The following is a 24,384-nucleotide window of genomic DNA, read 5'->3' on the forward strand; positions in this document are numbered from 1 at the left end:
CTATATTGACTCTAACATTTATTTGACAAGAATATGGTGTAAACACAATATCTTTTAATTACACAAATTATAAGCAAATAGTTATATTCAAGTAAATATATTTAAACAATTTTAATTTTGTTCCACATTGAGACAATATACCTTCAGAAATGATATATGACGCTGTCGCAAAAACATGAAAATCGATTTATGCATTTGGACTAGAAGCAAGTATTCCGAAAAATTCGGTACCTTTTCTCAGATACGGTGTGTTAAGGATATGACGACGCTGAGCGGTCTGACGGACAACGATTGGACGTGGAAATGCGACATGGACATCCGCGAGTTCTTCCACGAACCGAGAATTCCGGTCCTCTGCATTTATCACATGAACGGCAGTCTGACCACAGAATTTTCATTTCCTACGGCACCCGTGCACGAGCTAACCTACTTCGTGAGACAGCCCAATGAGATTCTCCACCCGGAGAACTTTCGCGAGCGCATTCTCTTCGGGTCGATGAACGACAAGGTGGAGAGCCATATACTGGGCGTCATCCAGAACGTGTTCGCGCCGATCTTTTTCGCAATCGAAACCTGGCCCGACAGTATCCTTCGCTATTTTGCCCCCGATCTCTATTATCGCATTCCTGTCAAAGATACCCAATTAATTTGCATAACTAACTAACGGAAAGTTTAGCGAGGTACGGGAGGGACCGAACGGCACGAAATTCGTAGGAAACGGGCGAAGTCGACTGTACGACGATAGGCCAACAGGAAGAGTTAACGAAGTTTCTTCATTTTTACGTTCCTCTTCCTTTTTTTTTCGTTTCGTCTCAGTAAATAATGTACGTGTACAGATCGCGAGTTACGGAACTTTAATTGGGTCCAGACACGATATCCCGTCGGTCTTCTCGGTGACTCCCCGAGTGACCCACTTCAGGTTGGGCTTCGCCGTGCAATGTAAATTCTGTTTAACTTTCAAATCCCGCTCCGCGCGCGCGTCTGCCCGCGACCGGTTGATTTTGTAGTGGGTGGTGATTTAAAGTTTTTCGCGGATTTAAATGTAGGTTTAAAAAGCTTCGCTGGGCGAAGGACGCCCAGGGGAGACATCGCGCGATTTTATCTCTCGCTCGAATCCATGATTCAATCCGATATGTCTGTTCTGATATATGATCGATTTTTGCGATGCAATTTCAATCCAATCGAACCAATTGGGTTTTCGAACATTCTGCCATAGTCGCAATTTTATTGCGCAAATCCTAGTCTTCTTGTTTCTCACTGGGCAACACGTGTGATTAGTACGTTTCTATTTTCTAAATTTACACCGCCATATTGCCGTTTTACCCCTCTGATTACTATAACATTAACATAAAGCACAAACAGTTATAGTATATAGACAGTTATAATTTATTTAGGTCTGTAGTCTGTAGTATCCGTTTTTTCTGACAACTGATTACGCCCATTGTCTTTTATCAATCGGCATAACAGATAATGAAAACTTTGCGGTCTAGCCGTAATTAGGTGTCAATTGTGTCGAATACCGTCGAATAATCGTGTATGCACCGTAGACGATTGATGAGTGTTTCAATCGACAGCGGTGACAAAGGAGCCACGACGGGCCAGTCTCACAATGCCAAGGGCGATCATCGCGATCGTCGGTAGTTGCTCCGGCTTAAGGTCATAACAATCTAACGTGATGACATTACCAAGTGAATTTCCAACTTTAGCGCTGCAATCCCGTTACCGCAACGCACGACACAAAGTTCCGGCCCGTCCGCCGGGGGAGCCGGGACGGGAAAGTGGGGGGGGGGACTCCTGGGAATTGCACGAAAGTTATTATTACCATAATTTTCGGCTAAATGCACTGCACAACTCACCGCCGCTGGTAAATCCAGCGTCGATGTTTGCCCACGTACGCGAACGGGATTACTCCGCCGCGCCGTCAAGTTAGAAACGATTGCATTGCATTCGTACGGGAGCCACTTCATTATTTCTAATGGATCCTGAGCGGATTTTAACCGGATCGAAGCGTCGCTTTGCTAATTGTACCAGGACGTCCAACAACTTCCGTCGCGTCGCGTTTTTTTTTATCTTCCCGGACGTATACGCGACGATCGTGGATTATATTTTGATTCAATCATGATTTAAACTTTTATTTCTATAACCGTATGATTAATATGATTAATTAACACAATGCTTATAGAACGTACAGTACATGCCAAATTAGCGATCTCTCTAAATTTCTCAGAGTGAAATCTAACTCCAAACGACTGAATATTCACTTCAAACGATAGTGAAAATACTGCCACTCGTAATTAGTGAAAATTCACTTTTCACAAAAGTGAACTGTTGACTCTGAACGCAAAGTGAACGTGTTATTCTAGAAACACAATCTAATCTAAACACCATTCTTTATATAACACGTTAAATCGATAAATGAACTACATAAATTGTTATAAGCACTTACCTCTGGATGAGATAATAACATTTCTATATATCAATTATGTATATTATACACATATATAGACCATAATTAGTTTATTTACCAATTTAACGTTTAAGGATATAAAATATCCCTTGGTAAGGATATAAAGACTATAATCTTTATATTCTTATCAAGAGATACGGATGTTTTGTACCAAGTACACGCGCAATAAAAATAACGTCGAGAAACAACGAGACGACAGTTTTCCTTTTGCTAATGACGGACTCATGCGCGTTTTACATGCGCTTTACTCACCCTTCACGAATAAAAATATTCACTCCACAGAATAAAAATATTCGCTCTACAAAATAAAGTACATATATTTACTCCATTTTGCAGAGTAAATTTTTCATTTTACAACAAAAAGTGGGAGAATTCACTCTTATGAGTGAAAAGTCACTCTAATTCGAGTGATTCGACCAGTCACTCAATTTTTCAAGTGTATTATCACTGTAAAAAATTTAGAGAGATAGCTTTAACAAAGTTTACAAAACGACACGTAGTCTTTACAATAATGGTAAAAAACATGATATTATATTTCTTGCATTAAACATTAAGTTCTGCATACGTTATTTCATTTCAAGTGCAGAACAGTCATCTTTTCGCCTTTCTCCAATTTTTGTATTCAATAAGATTTACAACCGCACGCTTCAGTTGTAAATCTGACGTGACAATGACAATGTAGTCGATCACTTTCGATATACAGCGCGGGCAATTCGACTCAATAAATCTCCATCAGCAGACGTAGGGTGGCGATGATACATGCTACACAATTCTATATGATAGACCGCCGAGACAGCTTGAAGCGGTGTAAAAAATGGTGGTATTGGGAAGACCGATAACGAGGTTCGGTGTCGTATCACGTTCCTGGATTTTCTTTTCCTTAATCGCACCGAAACACATGTGTGAAAGCGGACTTCTGCACCGAACTGGACACCTTCCTGTGCAATTTAACGGACCTCACGTACAAAATGCTGGGCTTAACCGTGATATATGTACCTCTGGAGAGTAGGGAGTTCACCACGGAGGAGGTTAGCGCCGATAAGGAGTTGGTGAAGAGGTTGGAGGGTGTGATGGCCCATTGGAACACCCAAATCAAAATAGCCCTCTCTGACCAGGAACAAGCGAGCCCGCACGAGTTACTGTGCCTCGACGACGAATATGACTTCTGGACTTATCGATGTAAGTGCTTACTCCTAAAGGAAAGACGTAGTGGCTGCGAGAAGAGAAGAGAGAGGATAGAATCGTTTCCCGATAATATATGTCCGGAAATTTCTTAGGAGGGACAAAAGTTTCCTTTAATGCGACATTTTAGCGGAGTCTCTCTCTTTCTACGTCATAGAGTTAGGAAGAAATTTGACATCTGAAGCTTTCTTTTATACAATATTCAGAGCGGGCATAAATATAAAATTTTTATGCGTTTTATTCGTTTTATACGTACTCGGAAAAAATGTTGTATTAACAACATTAGTCTAATTGGAAATAATCTTGTTAATTCAATACGTCATGCTTTTGTTTTAATAAAATAAGTTTTTTTTTAATAAAATAAGTTTTTTTTCACTAATACTGCTATTGAATTAACAAGATTGTGTGTATTCATAGACAAGCGAATCATGAATTTAAATCTAAAAATTTTGCACACAGCTATTGTGGTAATTAACTTGTTTATATTATTAAATACGTGCTTCTTTTTCTTTTCGTCAGATGACAATCTCTGCGGTTTGAATTATCAGCTACATAAAAATACGGTGGGGCTTATTATCAACATATTATTGGCTGCGCAGTCCACTTACATACGTCAGTTCCTGATGTTGAAAGACGAGATCGAGCACGGTACAATCGAGGCAAAATCGAACATCGAGTTCCTGAGCATCCTGAAGGACACTTGCGCCGAGTTGAAGACTTGTACAACTCCCGCGAGCGTGGCACAATATCTGCCAAAAATGATGCATCTCTTCAGGACGATTTGGTTGAATTCCCCTTACTACAATACCCGCGAGAGGATAAGCAATCTCTTTAGCGCCCTCAGCAACCAGATTGTCATCATGTTCAAAGGCTTTATCAATCTGGCAGATGTATTTGCAGGGAAGGTGAGGAAGAGTATGAAGATCTTGGACGAGTGCATTAAACTGTGTGAGGATTATAAGACTCTCTATCATAAGGTGAGTCTTGTTGGAAACATCTTGTAATAATATATATTTTACATATAAGAATATAATATCTATATTCTACATATGTACAAGTATGAGAAAGATATATAAATCTTAAAAAATATTTTTGTAAAATCATAAAGCGCATTCTGTGTATTCTACAAAGAACTCATTGTAATATTATATAAAATTGTAAAATAGCGTATTAATTATTCGCGTGCAGCGAGTCACATTCCTTCTCGACATTTAAAGGGTTATACAGAAGTAAAAGTTAAGAAAAATTTGGGGAGTTGTAAGAAATTGTAAATTAATAGAAGTATGAATTCTTTGTTATGTATATTTATTAAGTAACAATATCTTGATATAAAAAAATTATATTTTATGATAAATATTAACATCGCTGTGTTTATTTCATATCTGTGTTCTGCAAAAGAACATAAATCATACTTCAACAATAACCATCCTGATTTCAATAGGAGTGATATGAAATCAGTATCAATACATTTTTTTTACTTATATTAGGGTTATAATTATCGATTCGCGGAGGCAAATTTAAAAACTACTATTTATTTATTTATTTACTTTACAAACTCAGATTTTTTTTAGTAAAAAGATTAAATTTAATTTTTTCCCCATTTTGCAAAATATTGTTTTTTCAAAATTCACTTCATAAACCGATAACTATATTACTCTAATAAATAAAAAAATATATTAATATTGATTTCAGATTACTCCTATTGAGAATGGTTACCGTTAAAGCATGATTTTTTTTAAGAACAGAATTGAAATGGACATAATATGTCCATATGTTAATATTCATAAAATCTATATAATCTAATTTTTTTATACCAAGATATTTTTGCTTAATAAACATACACAATGAAAAATGTATACTTTAATTAATTTACAACTTTCTACAATCCCTATAATGTTTATGTTAATTATTACTAGTATATTAATTATTTACTAGCGAAGTAAGAGTTTCTAATTTCCCTAAATTTTTCTTAACTTTTACTCCTACCAAGGAGTCTGCAACTCCTTAATTATTACATACTCTACCAAAAGCTTGATTTAAGTTACAATTTTTATTTTAATTTCTACATAAAAGAAGAAAATCTTTTTTAACAGAATTTTGCTATAACTTTTAATTAATTTAATTTATTAATTAATTAAATAAGTTATATTGTAATAATTATAGAATATTCATATAACTTCGCAGACCTTGCATATTGTATATTTATTTTAGTAATTAAAAAATAAAAGTACATCTCTATAAAGTATTTGTGAGCTTAAAAGCTGGTTTGTGACTGCATACGTGAAGTGCGTATAAAACATGGTTCTCTCTCTCTCTCTCTCTCTCTCTGCTGTCTGCAAATTCACCTTCCAGCCGGTGAGTTAAACTCCCATTAAATTATGTGTGCACAGCTACTTTAGCTACTTAGGCTCCTTGTTGGACAATGCGAGGATGAATTTCGCCGTTAATGCGGAAGTTACAAAGCGATTTTGGTTTTCAGTGATAATTATGATTAGATATGATAATTCAAAGTGAAGCGAGACAGCCGGAAATTTTCCGTGAATTTAGAGTCAAATAAATAATCACTCGCGGTAGAGCTTGATGGAATTAACTTAACCAGAGATAGACGGAATACCTACGTATGACGATCTGCCGCGAAGGGCGCTCTTTACAGTACAAAGCGGTAAGGCGAAAAAGAGCTTTCGCTTTAAGTGGAGATCGCAATATAACACCGACTTACGCTTTTCCCGTGGGCAGATAAGCTAGAATAGAGGTGGGAATTGGGAAACGATGTGACGCGACGGCTCTCTCGACTACTTGTTCTAGAGTTGCGCTAGGGGTGCCCGAAGGGATAGGTGACACGACTTCTTAGACTTTTGTGCAGAAATCCGTGCAATCGTGTTACATAGTGGATTTTACGGATCGCCAACGCGCGTCTTCAGTCCTACGCATTTTTACTCTTTGCGCAGTACTTTGTGCGAAAACAAATAGTGATAATAAAATGTCCTTCCGAACACTTTTTCCGGTTTTCGTCGAAATTGACACAATAAATCTTCCGTTATGCTCCGTTTTCCACTTTGTATCTTTATTAGAACAGAGTCTTAAACAAACTAAGACTACTGTTAGAGCAGAATGTCTCACGTTTGGTACTGACGCGTGAAAATTAAATTTCAATTTGCATTTCTGACCGACTGATTTAACGTACTCATTAATATTTAACAAAATATACTCTTTTCAATACACTTTGTTCTAGATCGCGAGCGCTCACATCAATCTCACGTATCACTCATGGGACTTAGACACGAAGAGCATATTTCGTTACATCAACGTTTTCATCGGCAGGTGTCAGGATATGATCGAGATTTGTCAAGCAATGATTGATTTTGCAAGGTTCAAATAGAGCAACGATAAAAATGCATACACTATCTCAATTTTTTACTCTTATCTTTACTTCCTGTTCATAAACAACGCTTTTATATTGGCTACTATGCATACAGAATAATTTCACTCTTACCCCTTTTTACGGAACTATCGTTCTATAAAATACTGCTACTAAATATATTATATAGTTATGATCGATTCTAAATTTTTCTGTATTATACAAAACTTTGTGTAACTAAATTATCCCCAAATTAGAATTTGCTCATGCAAATACTAATATTTTCGTGGTAGTAGTAGTAGTTGCAAGTTACAATAAAATTTTTCAACGCAGATTGGACGAGACCACTCAGATTTTAAGTCCTAAATTCAGCGGCACAAGTGGCGAGGAGCATGAAAGAGTATGTCAAAAGATTGAAAGACTTTTCTATGACGCTTTGAGTAAAATCGAAGCGAATTCGCACAAGATTTTCGCCGTTCACGAATCTACGTGGCACGATGATATGATCATATTTCGCAACGAAATGACGGACTTAGAGATAATGATCGAAAATTTGATAGCCATCGTCTTCATGAACGTTAATAATATTCAAGAAGGGATCGAGAATTTGCGAAGCTTCTATAATTACTTGAATCGCAAGAATTTGAAATTGCTGTTTGATAGCAAGAATAGCAGTGTAAGGAGAAATCAATGATTTACAAACACAAGTTGCTTCTAAGAAATAATCAATTGCTCGAGTTTATGATTTTGATCCTATTTTAGAAGTAAATGGTTAAAGATATTAAACTTAAATAGCTCTTGGGAAAAAATAGTGATGTAAATAATGTATCTTTATTTGTAAATTTATAAGTAATTTTTCTTAATTTTAATGAACAAAGGTGAAAATTTTTCATGTTCTTTATTCTAAATATAAAATCTACTTATTGTTATACCTTTTTATAGTTCTACAAAAAGAAAAAATTCTAAAATCTACGAAAAAATGTGTACATGTCAAACTTATTTTCTTATTAACTTTACTATTCTGCCTAAATGTTAAACAAATCATTTTATGTCCTCAAATCTTTTTAAATTATTGAGATCATGTCTCAAATCATCGAAGCAATAAGTAACATTCGACACTGACAATTTTCAAGGTGTGGCAGATTTTAGCCGATGATATCCAACGGACAAAGCAGGAGGTGCTGAACGAGAGGGAAGAATATTCGTCGATCACACCGTATTACGCCGGCAGAGCGCTGAACCTTCGTCTGAAAGGTGACCGCCTGTTATCGACGCGAAAAATGCTGGAGAAGGCCGAGTGGATGCCCTATTGCGGCATGAGCGAGGAGATCTATCATCAGGAAGACATCGTGATCAGATCCATCGAGGACTCCATGAAGGACCTTTACGTAAAATGGCTGCACGACGTCGGTGATAACCCGCGCGCGCGACTCGATTGCTACCTGATGCGGCGGAGCGACAGTAAACCCGGCCTGCTCGAGTGTAACATCGACCCTAATATCCTGAATCTCTGCCGCGAGTGTTTCTATTGGATCAGCTTGAAATTCAACATACCCGTGCACATACAACTGATACACGACAAGTGGGACACGCTACACTTTATCTACGAGAGTGTCCTCGCTGTCACGCTGGCGTATAACAAGATAATCGAAGGTTTCCTGTTTCCAATAATCGCTCACTAAATGATTACACGGAGTAAAACGTAAAGAAACCATTAGCGAGAAGTCTTTTCTTGTCAAAAGCAATAAATATGTTAGCGAAATTTTAGTTACTTTAGACATGATAAACAATTTTATGACAAAATTTAACGATGCAAAAATAAAAAAATAGTATTTTTTAATTATTTTTAAATAGCTTTCTTAACAAAATTTAATATACTATTGTAAAATATTAAACAAATACACTATTCAACGTATATAGTTTAAAAAACTTGATTTTTATTATTTTTAATCAATTTTTTTTTTGAGAATGCACTTAACTAAGAATTATTAAAAAATGTAACATTTTGTTAATTTATGCAAACTGTTTTACATAACATTGCATTTTACAATTTATATCTGAATATACGTGTACAACGAATATACAACAGCTAAATTTATTTTTCTTAAGCTATGATGAAAAAGTTCGCCGACTAAAATGTGAGTGCTTATGCAAATATCATGATGACACAATTCAAACAGCGTATATGTCCGTAATGCGCGCGATGAAAGCGACATTCTCCGTATTTGCAGTCACACGCGATGGTAGCGAAATATTCTTGCAACGTAGCGAAACTTCTATTTTTCAGCATTGTCGCTGACAGAACGTGCGCTGTTTCGCGAATTAATTCGGCAGCTCGACCGGAAGATCAATCCCGGCTTAACCAAGCTGACGTGGAACACGGATTACGTGGACTCGTACATTGAGAATTGTTTCAACGAAACGGCCAATGTACGCTTTAGAATCTCTTACCTCCATGTGCGAAGTTCATATAAATTCATGCAATATGTATGACAACCTCGCGGTAAAGTTTAATTATGGACTGTCCACACAAAGAGACGCCTCGCTCATTGTCTAGCTGCATTTTTGAACAATTAATTACGATAGTTCTGTATAATGCAAGGAATCGATACGCGTATAAAAAGGAACAAGATTTCAAGGCATCGATTTTAATAGCATTAAGTTGAGTGTTTGCTTTATCTTCATTTTTTTTTCATCGTTAGCAGCTTCTTTTTGCTTATGTTTACTTTTGAAAATTTCACTTTAGAATCGATAAAAACTAAATGAGATCAATCTTTTATTAATATAATTTTACAATATGTAAATTGAATTGCACACGAACAAAGGTATTAAATTATTTGCCTCTTTAGTTTCAGGACTTCATCGATACTTATAAGCGCTTGAACTCCGAAATCGTAAGAATCTGCGAGAACATCTGCGATGCTCCGATGATCAAGATAAGGGTTAATTACACGTACACGCTGTCTATATTGGAGAAGGAACTTTTGCACGTAAGGTAGAATTTCCATTTCGCATTGTGCTGTCGCAAATTCGGGCGTGTGACTGAAACTTAACGCTTAGCGAGCGCGCATCGGTCGAACTTTCTCACTTTCCAGAGGCGAGGCGTTCCAAGTTATGACTCAAAGACTCGATATGGTATTTCTGTACGTCATGGAGATTTATGAGGGCTTCAAGAATGTAATACAAGAGGTATATCTTTCTTAGCGCAACATGATTAAATACGCTATTTTTCCATAACTCTAGAAATAAAAATGTAATTTTTCTTTTAGTATGCATTATTTAGTATGCATTAATGTCCATTTCTACCAATGCGGATTAACTTTAATCTCGGTTTAACTTACTTTCTATCTATTTCTAGTTGTAAGAATTAGAAAAAGATGAAGTAAGTTAAACCGAGATTAAAGTTAATCCACATTGGTAGAAATGGACATAAAGGATGAAATTTAAACTAATACCTTGAGTTAAATAACATTTTGTTATTTTTAACTATCATGCATGTGTGTCAAAATTTATTATTTTAACACAAAACAGTATTATTATACACTACATTGGTTTAGTTAAATCAACGTTTTAATTAAATTAACGACATATTGAGTAGGAACAGTAGTGATTTATAGGAATGGTTAAAAATGATTCAAAATGAATATAAATTGACATCATAAATTTAACAGTGTGATATATTAATGACCACTGCTTGTTTTATTATCTTTAATCTTAATATTTAATATCTATCTATGCTATCTTTGCTATCCCTTTATTTATTTATTTAGTAAATATCTATCCTTGTGTATGTATGCCTGAAATTATGTTCTGAATATAAATTTCTTACTAAATTATTTTAAAAAATTTACGGCAGATTGTGCAATTTTTTAATATTTTTTGCAAACTCGTGAGCAAGTGCCGCGAGGCACGCTTGCTAGTTTGCAGCAAATTTCTGATAAGTTGTGTCAGGATTTTTCCTGTAAAGTCTACGCAAACGTAAAAATGGCCGAATAACTTCGACGAAAGAATATTCGCAGAGGAAACAGTGTACGTTGCGCACCCTCAGGCTACACAAAGCAATTCTTGTGTAACTAAAGTTGGAGAAGTAAGGAGTGTACTTATGGCAGATTCGTGTTACGATATGTCGCTTCGTAACGTGACTGCCACTATGTGCACGTACCTCCTGGGTTAATTCAAAAAGTCTCCAAGAGTTACAACCTCGCTAAATGGGCATTCTCTAAAATGGCGTGTTTGACCTACTATCTTTTAAAATTTATCAACAACAAAGATTATAAGTTAATATCATTAGATATAAACTATCTGAAACAAAGATAAAGCGATAAAGGATAATCAATACATGTTGAGCATTGTACTTTTTCAATAAGCTTAATATATATAAATTGAAAATTGCTAACTCTGATGTGTGAAAGATTATAATAAAAGTTTAACTTTTAACGCTTAAAAAGCAATCCGTCATAGATTAAATGTTTTTTTAAAATCAATTTTAGTATGTTTGAGATGAGAATATATTAAATTTTCTCTCAAATATTCTCACGTGTGTTCAATCATTCTAATTTATTTCATACAAACTAAATTCTTCGTATACAAAAGCACTAATTACTATATATATTCGCTTGATAGATTGGCATATTTAACTTCATTATTGTTCCTTTCTTCACAGAGCCGCGCAGAATGGAAAGATTATTTAATGAAAATCGACACGGTAATTGAGGAAGCTATCAGATTGTGTTTAAAGAATTCTTTGACCATCATGTTTGAAACTCTTCACGGTACCGACACGACAGGACCTTCACCTCTTCTATTAATGCAAGCGGATATTATCGATAACAAAGTATGTTCATAACTATGCATAACACGTATAACATGCCATGCAACAGTACATTGTTTAACTAAAGTTCTTCCGCGCGTGTAGAGTAATAATAAAAAATAATTTTACATTTTTTAATCTGACGGTACGACAAAAATGGTTCAGCTAATTTTTTCGTGGAGATTTATTACAAAGAAAAATACAAGAACACATGAGTGTGAGCTCTAAATAGTTTGTTAATTTATCTAGATAAACTTCATGCCGAACCTCTTGGAAATAGCTAGAGTGATAGGAAGCATTTTGGATATTTTGCTGGAGCCCTTGAAAGATATCTCGCGGCTAGTTAAGAAGTTTAAAATGCTTCCAGATAAGAGTTCTTCCTTTTCGAAGTTGTACAAGGAGGACAAAGAATTAATTGAACTTCAACAGAAAATCAATAATGGTCGTATAAAGCTCTCATATGTCTTCCTTAATGGTTCTATTTTTAATTCCACTTGCAATGTATTTATCACAATATAATTAATCTTCTAAAATTGTTTTCGATCAGGAATCGGTTTTAATTGGGGATGAAATTACCATTTTTATTTAATTTTCTAAGATTCAATGGAAATATCTTGTCACGCTATTAATATGCAATTCCAATTCGATATTAACTTATCGATTTTGATTCAATATTACTTTTAACTTTATGCCATATTAGTAGAATGAAAATAATATTAATCTATCAATTTTGCAGAAGTAAATTACTGCTTTGTTCAAGTGCAAAATTATATCAAGACCTGGGAACCTTTCAAAGATGTGTGGGAAGTAAATAAAGACTTATACATTCAAAGGTAACGTAAAAAGGGTTGTAATAAAAAAATTACAAATTTAAGTGGTCTTTCACTTGTAACACTTCAAGAAGTTACAGAAACTATATTATTTGTATTTAATATGTTATTTGATTTATATAAACAACAGCTACAGTTTGCAGCTGTAAAATTTATTTAAAGATATTGTAATTTAATTTCTCGTACTCTTTTAAGGAACAACAAGCAAAGAGAGCATTAACAATTTATCTTTACAACATGATTTTAATTTGTGAAAAATATCTACTCAATATAAGTTTTCACATAAAACTGTTATTGCTTATTGTTTATTTTGTAAATTAGATACGAGAAGTTGAAACCAACGGCGGCATCTTTTGACGCGGACATAAGTAAATACCTCGATGTGATGAATAGCGTTCAGCTACAGGAAACTATGGCGACAGTGCATTTCCTAGATATAAATTTTGATGGATTGAAAGCCACTATCATCGAACATTGTTCAATCTGGCAGCAGAAGCTCACCGCACTTTTATTACGCATGACCGATGCAATGGTCGACCACGTTTATCATTACATCGCTGAAAATTCCATAAAGTTAGTTGCCCGCATGGATTGTTATTCAAAGCAAAAGAAGATTGCGTTCAGGATTGAAAAAAAATGCGATATGGAAAGAGGATTGGGGAAAAAAACATTTTATATCTCAGAGATTTTTATTCGTATATTTTTAGGTAATAGATTTTTTTGCGATAAATGTGATAAAAGGGATTTAAAGTATGTTAAATCACATAAAGTCATTTTTACAGACAATTATTTGAGCGTTACGTAAATTATTAATGAAATTCATATTTAAATACTCGTCGTATGAAACTAAATTTAGAGAGAAAAAATACGCACACAAATTTATTCCGTATCTCCCTTCAATTCAAAAGAATTAACTGCAGTTCTCTCTCTCTCTCTCGCACATTATTTCTATGCTCATTACTATGCTGAAAATTCTTTCCTAGAGTGTCCGCGTGATCATCTATTTTGCTCTATTGCATAACTGAATCCTTCAGTTATATTCGTTTTCAGCTCTCGATCGATACTATTAATGTAAATTTCCTCAAACCGAGCGGAACATTGGAGAGGCGTTGCTCGCGAGGCGTTACTCCCATAAATTCTGTCGCAGGGGCCTTTTTGAATTTCGAACTGACTCGTACGTGAATTCATTCGTTTGCAGAATAACGAAGGAACCGACGGATCTCATCAGCATGCAATCCGCGCTGCAATTGTTCGAGAGGCTCACCGCCGAGATTCCGAAAGAGGAGGAAGAGTTTCCCAAGATCCAGGAGCAGTACCAAACTTTGGGTAAACCTCTAAATGTTTCCCCGTGCTAAATAAGGTGGTCGATGCGCTATAAAATCGGCGGAGTTTAAGATCCATGTATTATTGCCCAAGAACCTGCAACAGGATCTACAAGTTTTGTAAACGTATTAGCTGCTTTGCTAAAAACGTGGATTTTATCTTTCAATTTAATCACGAGTGAATTCTGAAGGAACATTAATCTATTTACTATTATTTACGTAATTATGTATAATTTTTATAGTATATTATGGACGAACGCTTAATTTATTATATTTCCAGAAAAATACGAAGTGCCGTTGACTTATGACTTCAAGAGAAAATTAAAGGACATCGACCGCTCCTGGACAGCTTACTTGGAGTTACTTGCCACGTGCAAAGTTACTTTGCTTGAAAAAAAGGTACGATATTTCCTTCCCTATAAAAGAAAACTTCTAGAAACTTTGTAATAAAAAATTGAGTCGCGTCGGCGTGGGCGTCAACGCTAACTAAAAAGAAAAATGAGATGTCAATTAATACTTTCCCAATTTTTTGACTTCACAACGACGTTACTTTACTAGAAATTTTATATAATTTTAAAAATTAGCTGGTGCATAATACAATAAAAACATTCAAATATTTATCAAATTGAAGTTAGTTAATAACAGAAAGCAGAAAAGAGAATGTAAAAATTTCTTGCCGTTTTGCTTATTATTATTTAAGAAAGGGTTATAATTCAACGTTTAATAGATTGTGATATATGTTTAGAATGTTTAGATGTTAGAAATCTCAATTGTTTACATGTATACACCTGGTTTCATCCACTACTGAACATAAGCTTCCACTAAATCTTTCCATTTTCTTAAAGGTTGTAGTATTTTATTTTTTATGAGAGTCATTAGCTTGCTGCCTAACCCTCGTCAAGCAGGAACAGAGATCTGTTTTCCTCAGGTTACGAATTTAAAACCTATCTGTGGAAAGAGAGATTGAACCGGAGAGACTCGGGGAATTTCCTACATATAAATATTCATATAATAACTCAGGTTTTCCTTTTAACTATTAATATTGTCTTAACATAATTGTAGGAAGAATTTAGAGAAATATTGCTGGCTGACGCGACGATGTTCGAAGAAGATATATCCTCCCTGGTGCGCAGATTTAACGATACCGGACCTTTCACATCCGACTGGAATTCAAAAGGTAAATTGGTTTACACGCTCTCATCCGATGTGTAAATCCGCGTTCGTTGTAAGATAAAGTCGAGTCGCTGCATAAATCAACTACCATATCTTTTTGGGCGTTCTCCCTCGAGGCAATGTATACCTTGCGTTGAGCAGTATTTTGCAATCTGTAATGGATTTGCGTGACAATGAATTGCATAAAATAATATTCACTATTTTAAATTTTAACATTATTATAGAAAAAAATTTACAATTTATAAATTAAATAAGAAGAAAGTAAAAGAAAAAGGGATTAAAACATAAAATGTATAGGATACCGGACAAAAATGTTTTAATAAAAATATTTTACAATTTACTTGTCATAACGAGTTAAAAGTTAAAAAAAAATACATGTTAAAGTAATAATTTGTAATATTATCTAAAAATTTCAAAAAATTAAAAAAGAAATTTTAACGATTGCCTTTGCTATTGCAGATTGCAAGCGTGCTATTTATTTATAGTATTTTTTTTGCACCGCGTCCAACTGTTTGAAATGAGTTTGTCGATTTCAGATCGGTTTTTTTCACGTGAACTTTGCCTCTATAAACACACGAGCAACCATTATGGTAATTCGCGTATGCTCGAGCACAAGCGTTAAATGAACTAATGCAGTAACTCGATTGCGAAAAAATTAATTGGTTTTACCCAGGCGTATTGTTTATCTAGAATATATTATCTTTTTTTAATCTATAGTACAGTTATTGTATTATTATGTTGCTGTTACAGACGCTTTAAATTGGTTAGCCGTGTTTAAGAAGGAAATATATTCTTTGAGAGACAGGGAAAGTCTGTTAAAATCACAGCTGACGATTTTTGGCATAAATTACCCGGATTCGCGAGAACTCGCGCAACTCGATAAAGTAAATGTCGCTTGTATATACCATCTTCGTGCACTTTTTCTCGTACTTATTCGACTTCTCGGCGCTTTTCTACTCGCGAAAGGACGTAGCAGTGATCGAATTGGTGTGGCAATTGACGGACGAATGGAACGACGCCTGGGAACGCTACAAAACCGGAAATTTCTGGACGATAGAATTGGAAGAGATGGACACAACCGCTAATCTCCTCCTCCGGAAACTCACGAAACTCAGCAAGGAGCTCAAAGAAAAGAATTGGGATATCGTCGAGAATACCAGGTGCGACCCAGTTGTAATCCAATTTCGAACGCGCGCACGGCAAATATGTGTCCGTCCCTCGTGCATTTTTCACGAAGCGCAAAGTAGTGTTTGCGAGCCATCCTTTAGCCGGATGTCAATTTATCGGTTCGCGAAAACTAGAAAACTAGAAACTGGTCGGCCGCGTATAAACTGGCGCGCCCGTACGATGGATAGCCATTTTTCAAAATGACAGCAAGATGAGAGAGAGAGAAGAGAGAGAGAGAGAGAGAGAGAGAGAGAGAGAGAGAGAGAGAGAGAGAGAGAGATCGTGCGCGGGGACGTAATCGACAGTAATTGTTGATGATTGGTCGCAACATCGAATATCGAACATTGTAGCGAATATAGACCTTTTTGCCGGCTATTTTTTTGTGGCATATGGGCGAGGAATCTAAAAAAAGGCTGTCGATTTGGAAGGTACATATATATGTACCACCGAATAAACAATCGTCAATAAAAACAATTACGCGCTTTTGGCCTCCTCTTTTTTTTTCTCGTTCATAAACGGCGACGCATATTCCAGACCAATGCAGTACCTCGCAAGAAATAACGCAAAGGACAGAATATGCTTAATCCCACGTGTTACACAGCAGCGCTTATTAACCTTTGCACCGCTAAAGCGCACGGGTTACGCAAACTGCCGTGAGCATACTTGTACTGCACTCCTTTCGACAATACTTTCTAGAACTAACAAAGTGCACGTTTTGTGTAAATGGCTGCGTAATTTCCAGCGGCAAAAATTTTACTTATTTTAGCTAAACAAAGAAAAATAAAAAGGAAACAAAAGAATCCGCTGTTCAGTGTACACGGGAGAAAAAGTATTCTTTATGTGGAAGATCCACAGACTATCCCATTGCAGTAAATTTTAAATATAATAAAATTAATTTATTTTTTTAAATTTATATTTCAATTTTTAGCACAAGCTTTTAATATCTTTGCAATTAACATAAGTAAAACTGATATGTATTATTAACATATAATATTATTACACTACAATTAGATCACGTTTTTAAATTATGATGAATCTTTTATATTTTTATTTTTTAAATCTTAAAAAAATACATAGATATATAACAGATATAATTATTTCCTTTACATAAATTATACTGAAGAGCATAATATTAGATCATTATATTCAGATCAAGGGTCGATAAATTTCGACATACATTACCGCTAATAACGGTACTGAAGAATCCGGCGATAAGACCGAGACATTGGAAACGAGTCAAAGATACGATCGCTCGAGACTTCGACGAGACATCGGAGGACTTTACCTTAGAAGCGATTATTAGAATGCAAATGCATAATTTCGCGGAGCAGATTAGCGAAATCTCTAACGCAGCCACGATGGAGCTCGCCATTGAAGTTGTAGGTCGACGCTAATGATGAAAGTCGTTATAATATATTAAAGCAGTATTTTGTAAAATAATCATATACGGATTTAATGTGACAAACATTTCAGGGACTCCAACGTATCAAGGATACTTGGGAAGTAATGCCGATTACAATGATTCCGTACAAAGATAGAGGAATATACAAATTGAAAGCTATAAACGACGTAATTCAGACTTTGGAGGATCATCAGGTGCAACTTTCGTCCATGAAGTCAACGAGGTGCATTACACTTGCTAAAACCAGTTATCGCGTTTACATCTCTAATGACACTAAATTAAGTAGGGTATATTGGATTTTCCCAGGTTCGTAGAACCATTTGCCCGGGAAGTCGAGTACTGGGAGCGGGCACTGTCGACGATCGGCGAAGTTTTGGAAATGGTGTTGGTAGTACAGAGAGGATACATGTATCTCGACAATATATTCACCACCGAGGACATCAGGAAACAACTCCCAAAGGAGACGGACGATTTTGACAAAGTGACAAGCAAGTTGGCTGAGCATACGTCAAGGATGGCTTCTCATGGTTTGGCGTTGCCAGCCACTCATATTCCACGTATGTGTCATTAAAGAGATTTCAAGGAATAATTTGTTCATTATAACATCGTAAAATTTATTTAACTAAATTTTTTAAAAGAACTTGTACGGATTGTGTATTTTTCCGCGTACGCAAAAGTAAAACTTTAATGAGTATACGTAGCGCGGTAATTCTTCAAAGAGAAAAATTTTTATTAAATACTCGTACAAGAATATTTGTCCAATTTAATTAAATATATATTCAGTAAAAAGTTCAAACAGTCATTATTTAACCGTATTCCACAATTCTGATATCTACAAAAGAATATAATACAAAGAATATGTACATTATTAACTTTGAGTGCCATGTCACTATAGCTGAATGATGTGTAAATTTCCGCAAAAATCCCATCATCCATTTGAGACTGACGGGCTTATTTACCCAATTAAGAATAATTTTACTAAATATTTAAGACATTAAAGTAATAATATAAATATTATTTAAACATTTAAAAAAGCAATAAAATATTAAAATAATTAGATTTATTAAAATATTAAATAAATATTAAAATAAATATTAAAATAATTAGATTTATTAAATTTAATGCCGAAATCAGCTTGACACTAAAAGTGTAAAAGTCTTTGTTGCATATATTTTATAATTAGTATGCATGCTTGAATTAACGCCAAACTTCTCATTATTCTCTATATTATAATTTTGTAACATTTTACGCATACCTTTAAAAATTAATTAAATCATGCATAGCATAGTTAATTTAACAAATATTTAGGAAGTTAATAAAAGCTTGCATTTGGTAAATCAAAAAATGAGAATTTCTTGTAGCATTATAAACGTTCTCCAACTATTTGAAATTTTAACGCAATATTTTTACAAAAAAGCGTTTACGCTAACAATAAGTACATTTGTGGAAGTATAATTCATAAAGAAAGGATTATTTAATCAGGCATTTTATATTTACCGTGCACGATCATTCTGAGTATTGAACTAGAGTTAAAATTAAGCTAGAACCGAGCCTGGGTATTAATGTAAATGGATACGTACAAACCGTCTGTCCGTTTCCGGCGTTAAAAAAACCCGCGAGAGAGAGGGAGAGAGAAACTACGGTAAAAGAGGATAAAAGATCGAGCGGCGGCGAGCCGACGCGCGCGTACGCATACTGTAAAATAATGTAAATCTATTCTATTGAAAGCATTTGCATTTTTTCTCCGCTCCCCATCGCGCGGCGATCCTGTTAGCTGGCTTGCTGGAAGTCCTGAACAAACTCAACGACAAGTTGGAGGCGTTGCAACTGGCGCTCGAGCAGTACCTGGAAACTAAGCGTCGCGTATTTCCAAGACTTTACTTCGTCTCGAACGACGATATGTTGGAGATTCTGGCCCATTCTAAACGACCGGACCTCATGCAGTCGCACATCAGGAAGCTCTTCGCGAACATCAAGTCCTTGAAGCTCGCCAAGGTATTCACCATCCTCTTACTCTTGTTTTTCTTTTTTTTTTGCTGCACAAACGTATAGTCCCGAAATCCTTGATATCGCAACTCTTACCGTCCTCAGTCGCTGACTGGGAAATATGTAGCTGACGGCATGCACTCGAATGATGAAGAGTACGTCGAGTTTATCGAGCCGGTTCTCTTGGACGGTCAAGTCGAGTATTGGCTGTGCGAGCTCGGTGAGTTCGTTCCTTTAACAGCATCCGTAGAAAATGAATAACAAACCGATACGTCATTAAATATCTCACTCCGTATAAAACAAAATGCAGAATATCGAAAGCGACCGGCAATCATCGTCATAATCTTAAAATCCGATTATCTTTCGTGATGCATAGTAGTTACCATTCTGCAAGTGTAGGTATTATCTTCATAAATCCTATTTCCTGTTATCTCATCGAAATCTACTCGCGCGAACGCGTGCGCGCATTGAAGAAATATACACGCGTGAATTTATATAAGGTCATAAATTGCTTTTTGCAAAATCGAAAATGGCGTTTCTACCACTTGAAATATGGAAGCGACAAACTTCTTTTGTATGCACGTCGTGGAAAACTAGAAGAAAGATCAGCGACGTGTGAACGCGGACTCATCAAATATTTACAATATCCTGCGGTATGCTCAGCGCGCGGATATACCGAGGGGCGTTTACAACGGTTTACATTCGGGTGTTGCGTAAATAAAAGCCAACGCGGGAAAATTGGCCATAATTTATGCTCAATCCCGACGTGGCCCTCGACTCGCCCGTAAATTATCCGGGCCGCGGCAGCGTGCAACTTCGATTTCTGTTTGCGAGAGATAAAAATGCGCGAACGAAATAGAGCGAGGGGGAGCGGGAGGGGCCGGGGAGGCGGGGATAGGAGGTGACGGGGTGGGAATTCGCAGCGGGAAGCGTGCGTGAATAAAAACGCGGGGTGGCAATTGCAGAGGCCGCGATGAGAGTGACTCTGAGTGAAGTGTTGAGGCAGTGTCGGACAGCGCTGCGAAAAATGCTCGCGAAACGCGACAGGTGGGTGAAAGAATGGCCGGGCCAGCCGAGCATTACGTCCACTCAAATCCAATGGACGAGCGACTGCACGCGCACCCTGCTGCACTGCAAGTGAGTACCCCCGGGTTGCCTATGAGAAATTTAGCTGCGTTAGTTATGGAACGTGAGGCGGACAGGCGGACCGTTGGAGCTGACTCGAGCTTGAAGCTGAACCGAGCCGGCCGAAGGCGCAACGCGGCACGGCGCGGCGCGGCGCGGCGGCTCGGAAAGGGTGGAAACAGGATAAATGTGAGGGTTGGCTCTGATGGACACCGAGACGAGTTTAGAGAGAACGAGACGGCGAGATGGTGACGTGTAAGGGTGAGAAAGGGCTAACCCACACAGAGGTGGAAGGACGGCCGAGAGAGAGAGAGAGAGAGGAGGAGGGAGAGAGAAGAGAGAGAGAGAGAGAGACAGGAGACACGGCAACTCTAATAAGAGAAATTTTGCATATTCTACGTCTCGTCGTGCGATCCGGCGACGGCACCTCGGGCAGCGCTCTGCAGCGCTCTTCCTCTCCCTCATTTGCATATACTAGCCGTACCGCGAATAATTTAACCCATACCTACGACCGTATCCCTACCCACCGAATAAAATCCCTCTCGTCCCGGGTCTCTCCGCGTAACGTTCGTGTTACGCGAGGCCCAACGTACCTTTCCTTTACACGGGCGCCTCGGAAAAAGGACGCTAAAGAGCGCGCGGTGGCGGTGCGGTGAAAAATAGGGGCGAGCTGGATGCGTCGGACGGCGCGAGAAACAATATTGCTAAAAGTACATCGCAATGCTGCGTCGTCGTCTTACTCTTATCTCATGTTCTCGTAAAGTTGACACGTAAACTTTACGAGAACATGAGGAACCTTATGTTAATAATTTTGCAAAAAGAGGGCGACAATACTCTCGCATTACTTTAGCAATATCTTTGAAGATATTATACGGATAAAGATAGTCTTTCTCAAGGTCTTCTAGAAATTTTTATAAAAATGAATTGATAAATTATATAAGAGGTAGCGCAGCTGCGAACTCGTATGTTAGTCTATGTATTTTACAGACTAATTAGTGTTGTTTGACTTGCCCACTTAAGGATGGCAGACTCAAAGAAGCCGTTACGAAAGCTGAGGAAGAAGCAGAATCAGGCGTTAGACAAATACTCAGGAGCTATACGAGGCGATCTGAATAAGCTGGATCGACTAAAGCTCAAGGCGATCGTCGTTATTGAGATACACGCGAGAGATGTCATCGAAAAGATGTACAAACTGAGTGAGTCGTAGTACTCGATTCGTATGCACTATCTCAACGATTAATTCTTTTTATTTTCATTCAATATTTGTTCGCTACGCGTTTGTTTTGCTAACGTGTACTCAATGTATACACGGATGTAACCAACAAATTACGGACTTTATAGGACCATGCGACGCAACCGCATCACGTCCTGGCATTATATCGTTGGCGATATGATGCGCCATAGTGAGGAAACGCCGGCGCGTTCCCTCTCGTAAATTTGTATATCGATAGTATCTCGAAAAAAGATGCTGCGAAAAATATACATATGCGACAGCGAGGATTTATTTTTTCGAAGAATATAAAATCTGCAGAAATATGCTTTGAGAATTTCTTGCTTTTCTTCTTAACACATAATAATTTTTTAATTTTTTACGTGTTGATTATTTATGCGAATTTCATTAAGATAGGAACAATCGATTTACTATTTAAATTGACGTTCAAATTTCCTTTTAAAAAATTACGGCATTCTGAATTAATGCATATATCTTTCTACTCCATCTAGTAAAATAAATTTAAAACAAAAAAAATTAGATTGTTATACCTACCTTCTGTAACACATAATTGTAATATTGTAAAACAGTATTTCGAGTTTAGAGTTACGTAACATTTCCTGTACTACTTTATTCTTATATACTTTCTTTATCACATTAATCCAAATGGAAAATAAATGAAATCAAGAAAAAACGGAAGCTAACTTTTCAAATTTTTCAGATTGTAAAGACGTGTTTGATTTCGAGTGGCTGTCGCAGCTAAGATTTTATTGGGATACGGATATCGACGATTGTGTTGTCCGACAAACAAACACTCATTTTGTATATGGATACGAATACCTGGGTAACACTGGGAGACTTGTAATAACTCCGCTGACAGATCGGTATGTTTCTCTAAATGTTTTACTTAATTGCAACAAGTTAAATAACATGTTTGTATTACAATCGTTATTTTAATTATCTCCCCTTTATCTTTTTCTTAACAAATAATTTTTTTAGAAGAAAGTATTAATTTTTTTAAAATTTTATTTTTTTATGCGACCTAACTGTTTGGCGTAAAGCTGAACAATCTTCACATACTCAGACAAATTTTATTTAATATTTGATTAGACATAAAAATAAAATTTTGTGTAATTTTAACTGAAAACTGAAAACAGAATGATACTTTTTGCTACGTTATTATTAAAATAATTAAACAATTATAAATAAAACTGGATCGATAAATCTTAATTAATTAGAGAAGATGTCATTTTCGGACTAGATCTTTGCGGTAGCCTAATAATAATAATTCTGTGTAAATTTTGTATACTTTTCTCACAATCAGTAAACTACGCGTCAATTATTCGTCGATCTTAAAACATAGTATTTTATTGGAACAGTAAATCCACGTACTTAAATCGATTTAATCGATTTAACTTTAAATGCTAATATGTATTATTTTTAAGTCACTGTAAAGAATTTATTGCGAAAAATATCACCCTAACTAAGGTTCGAACCTGGACCTCCCTACAATCCATGTCGTTATTTCACAATCAGTGGTCGAATTGATAAAGACGTCCATCACTGATTATACGAAGGGGTAAATCTGAAGGATAGTGGCCTCCTCACCGATTTAGCTGAAACTTAACAATATTGTGTATTTTGGCGTGTTAAATCCGAATCTGAAAGTTAAAATCGTCGCTCTCACGTAGGATAAAAGTTATAAAGTGCTAAAAATGACAGTTGTGGGGTTACAATATATAGTGTATAAAATAAGCAAAGCGAATAATTACTCATCAAGTGCGCCTGTTTCTACTGTAGTTTGTGCAAATGATTGAACGGGCAAATTAGGTGGACCTTGACTTTGGCGTTCTGCAGAGGGATTCATAATATAATCCGTTGAACTTGAAGTACTTGGTCTGCATTGAAATGTGGCGTGATTAAAATAGAAAAAAGAGTAATTATTTAAATTTAAAATGTCACAGTTGTAAGCTTTTGTGCAGAAGAGTCAATATTTAACTTATTGCATATTATTACATTGCATAATGCGATACGGATCAATTGCGCCTGCTTCTTCTGTCGCTTGTTCAAATGATTGAGAGGGTAAACTATGTGGTTCCTGACCTTGATATTCTGCAGAAGGATCCATATCATAACCCATCGAACTTGAAGTGCTTTCTTATTGAAATGTAATATAATTAAAAATTATTTAAAATACTACCCTTGTAAATTATTTTTATGCAGAAAAGATATATTTAAATTAAATAGAAATATGTCAATAATAACACACGTCATTATATTTTACAATATAAAGACGAATAATTACTCATTAAGTGCGTCAAATATTTTTCTTATTTCTTCAGGTGACAGAGC

At 36.1% G+C, this 24,384-nt stretch overlaps 1 protein-coding gene across 1 annotated transcript in view; it reads left to right on the plus strand.

The window, feature by feature from the left end:
- The first annotated feature begins 249 nt into the window (after positions 1-249).
- Kl-2 (dynein heavy chain 2, axonemal kl-2) overlaps positions 250-24,384 on the plus strand; it is a 48,842-nt gene continuing 24,707 nt past the window's right edge. The window contains exons 1-26 of the mRNA XM_071723998.1: positions 250-628; positions 3,370-3,646; positions 4,169-4,626; positions 6,882-7,018; positions 7,341-7,683; positions 8,141-8,660; positions 9,295-9,494; positions 9,857-10,002; positions 10,103-10,196; positions 11,671-11,841; positions 12,067-12,262; positions 12,554-12,650; positions 12,969-13,220; positions 13,846-13,973; positions 14,250-14,368; positions 15,032-15,146; positions 15,893-16,026; positions 16,109-16,302; positions 17,460-17,688; positions 17,783-17,934; positions 18,018-18,268; positions 19,486-19,706; positions 19,803-19,917; positions 20,663-20,834; positions 21,843-22,018; positions 22,754-22,916. Coding sequence (XP_071580099.1) covers positions 260-628; positions 3,370-3,646; positions 4,169-4,626; positions 6,882-7,018; positions 7,341-7,683; positions 8,141-8,660; positions 9,295-9,494; positions 9,857-10,002; positions 10,103-10,196; positions 11,671-11,841; positions 12,067-12,262; positions 12,554-12,650; positions 12,969-13,220; positions 13,846-13,973; positions 14,250-14,368; positions 15,032-15,146; positions 15,893-16,026; positions 16,109-16,302; positions 17,460-17,688; positions 17,783-17,934; positions 18,018-18,268; positions 19,486-19,706; positions 19,803-19,917; positions 20,663-20,834; positions 21,843-22,018; positions 22,754-22,916 — 5,429 coding nt within the window. The 5' untranslated portion in view covers positions 250-259. The remainder of the gene's footprint in view (positions 629-3,369; positions 3,647-4,168; positions 4,627-6,881; positions 7,019-7,340; positions 7,684-8,140; positions 8,661-9,294; positions 9,495-9,856; positions 10,003-10,102; positions 10,197-11,670; positions 11,842-12,066; positions 12,263-12,553; positions 12,651-12,968; positions 13,221-13,845; positions 13,974-14,249; positions 14,369-15,031; positions 15,147-15,892; positions 16,027-16,108; positions 16,303-17,459; positions 17,689-17,782; positions 17,935-18,017; positions 18,269-19,485; positions 19,707-19,802; positions 19,918-20,662; positions 20,835-21,842; positions 22,019-22,753; positions 22,917-24,384) is intronic.

The sequence above is a fragment of the Temnothorax nylanderi genome, unplaced genomic scaffold (genome assembly GCF_030848795.1).
Source record: "Temnothorax nylanderi isolate EJ_2023f unplaced genomic scaffold, tnyl_v1.0 TNYL_tig0682_pilon, whole genome shotgun sequence".
Lineage (NCBI taxonomy): Eukaryota > Metazoa > Arthropoda > Insecta > Hymenoptera > Formicidae > Temnothorax > Temnothorax nylanderi.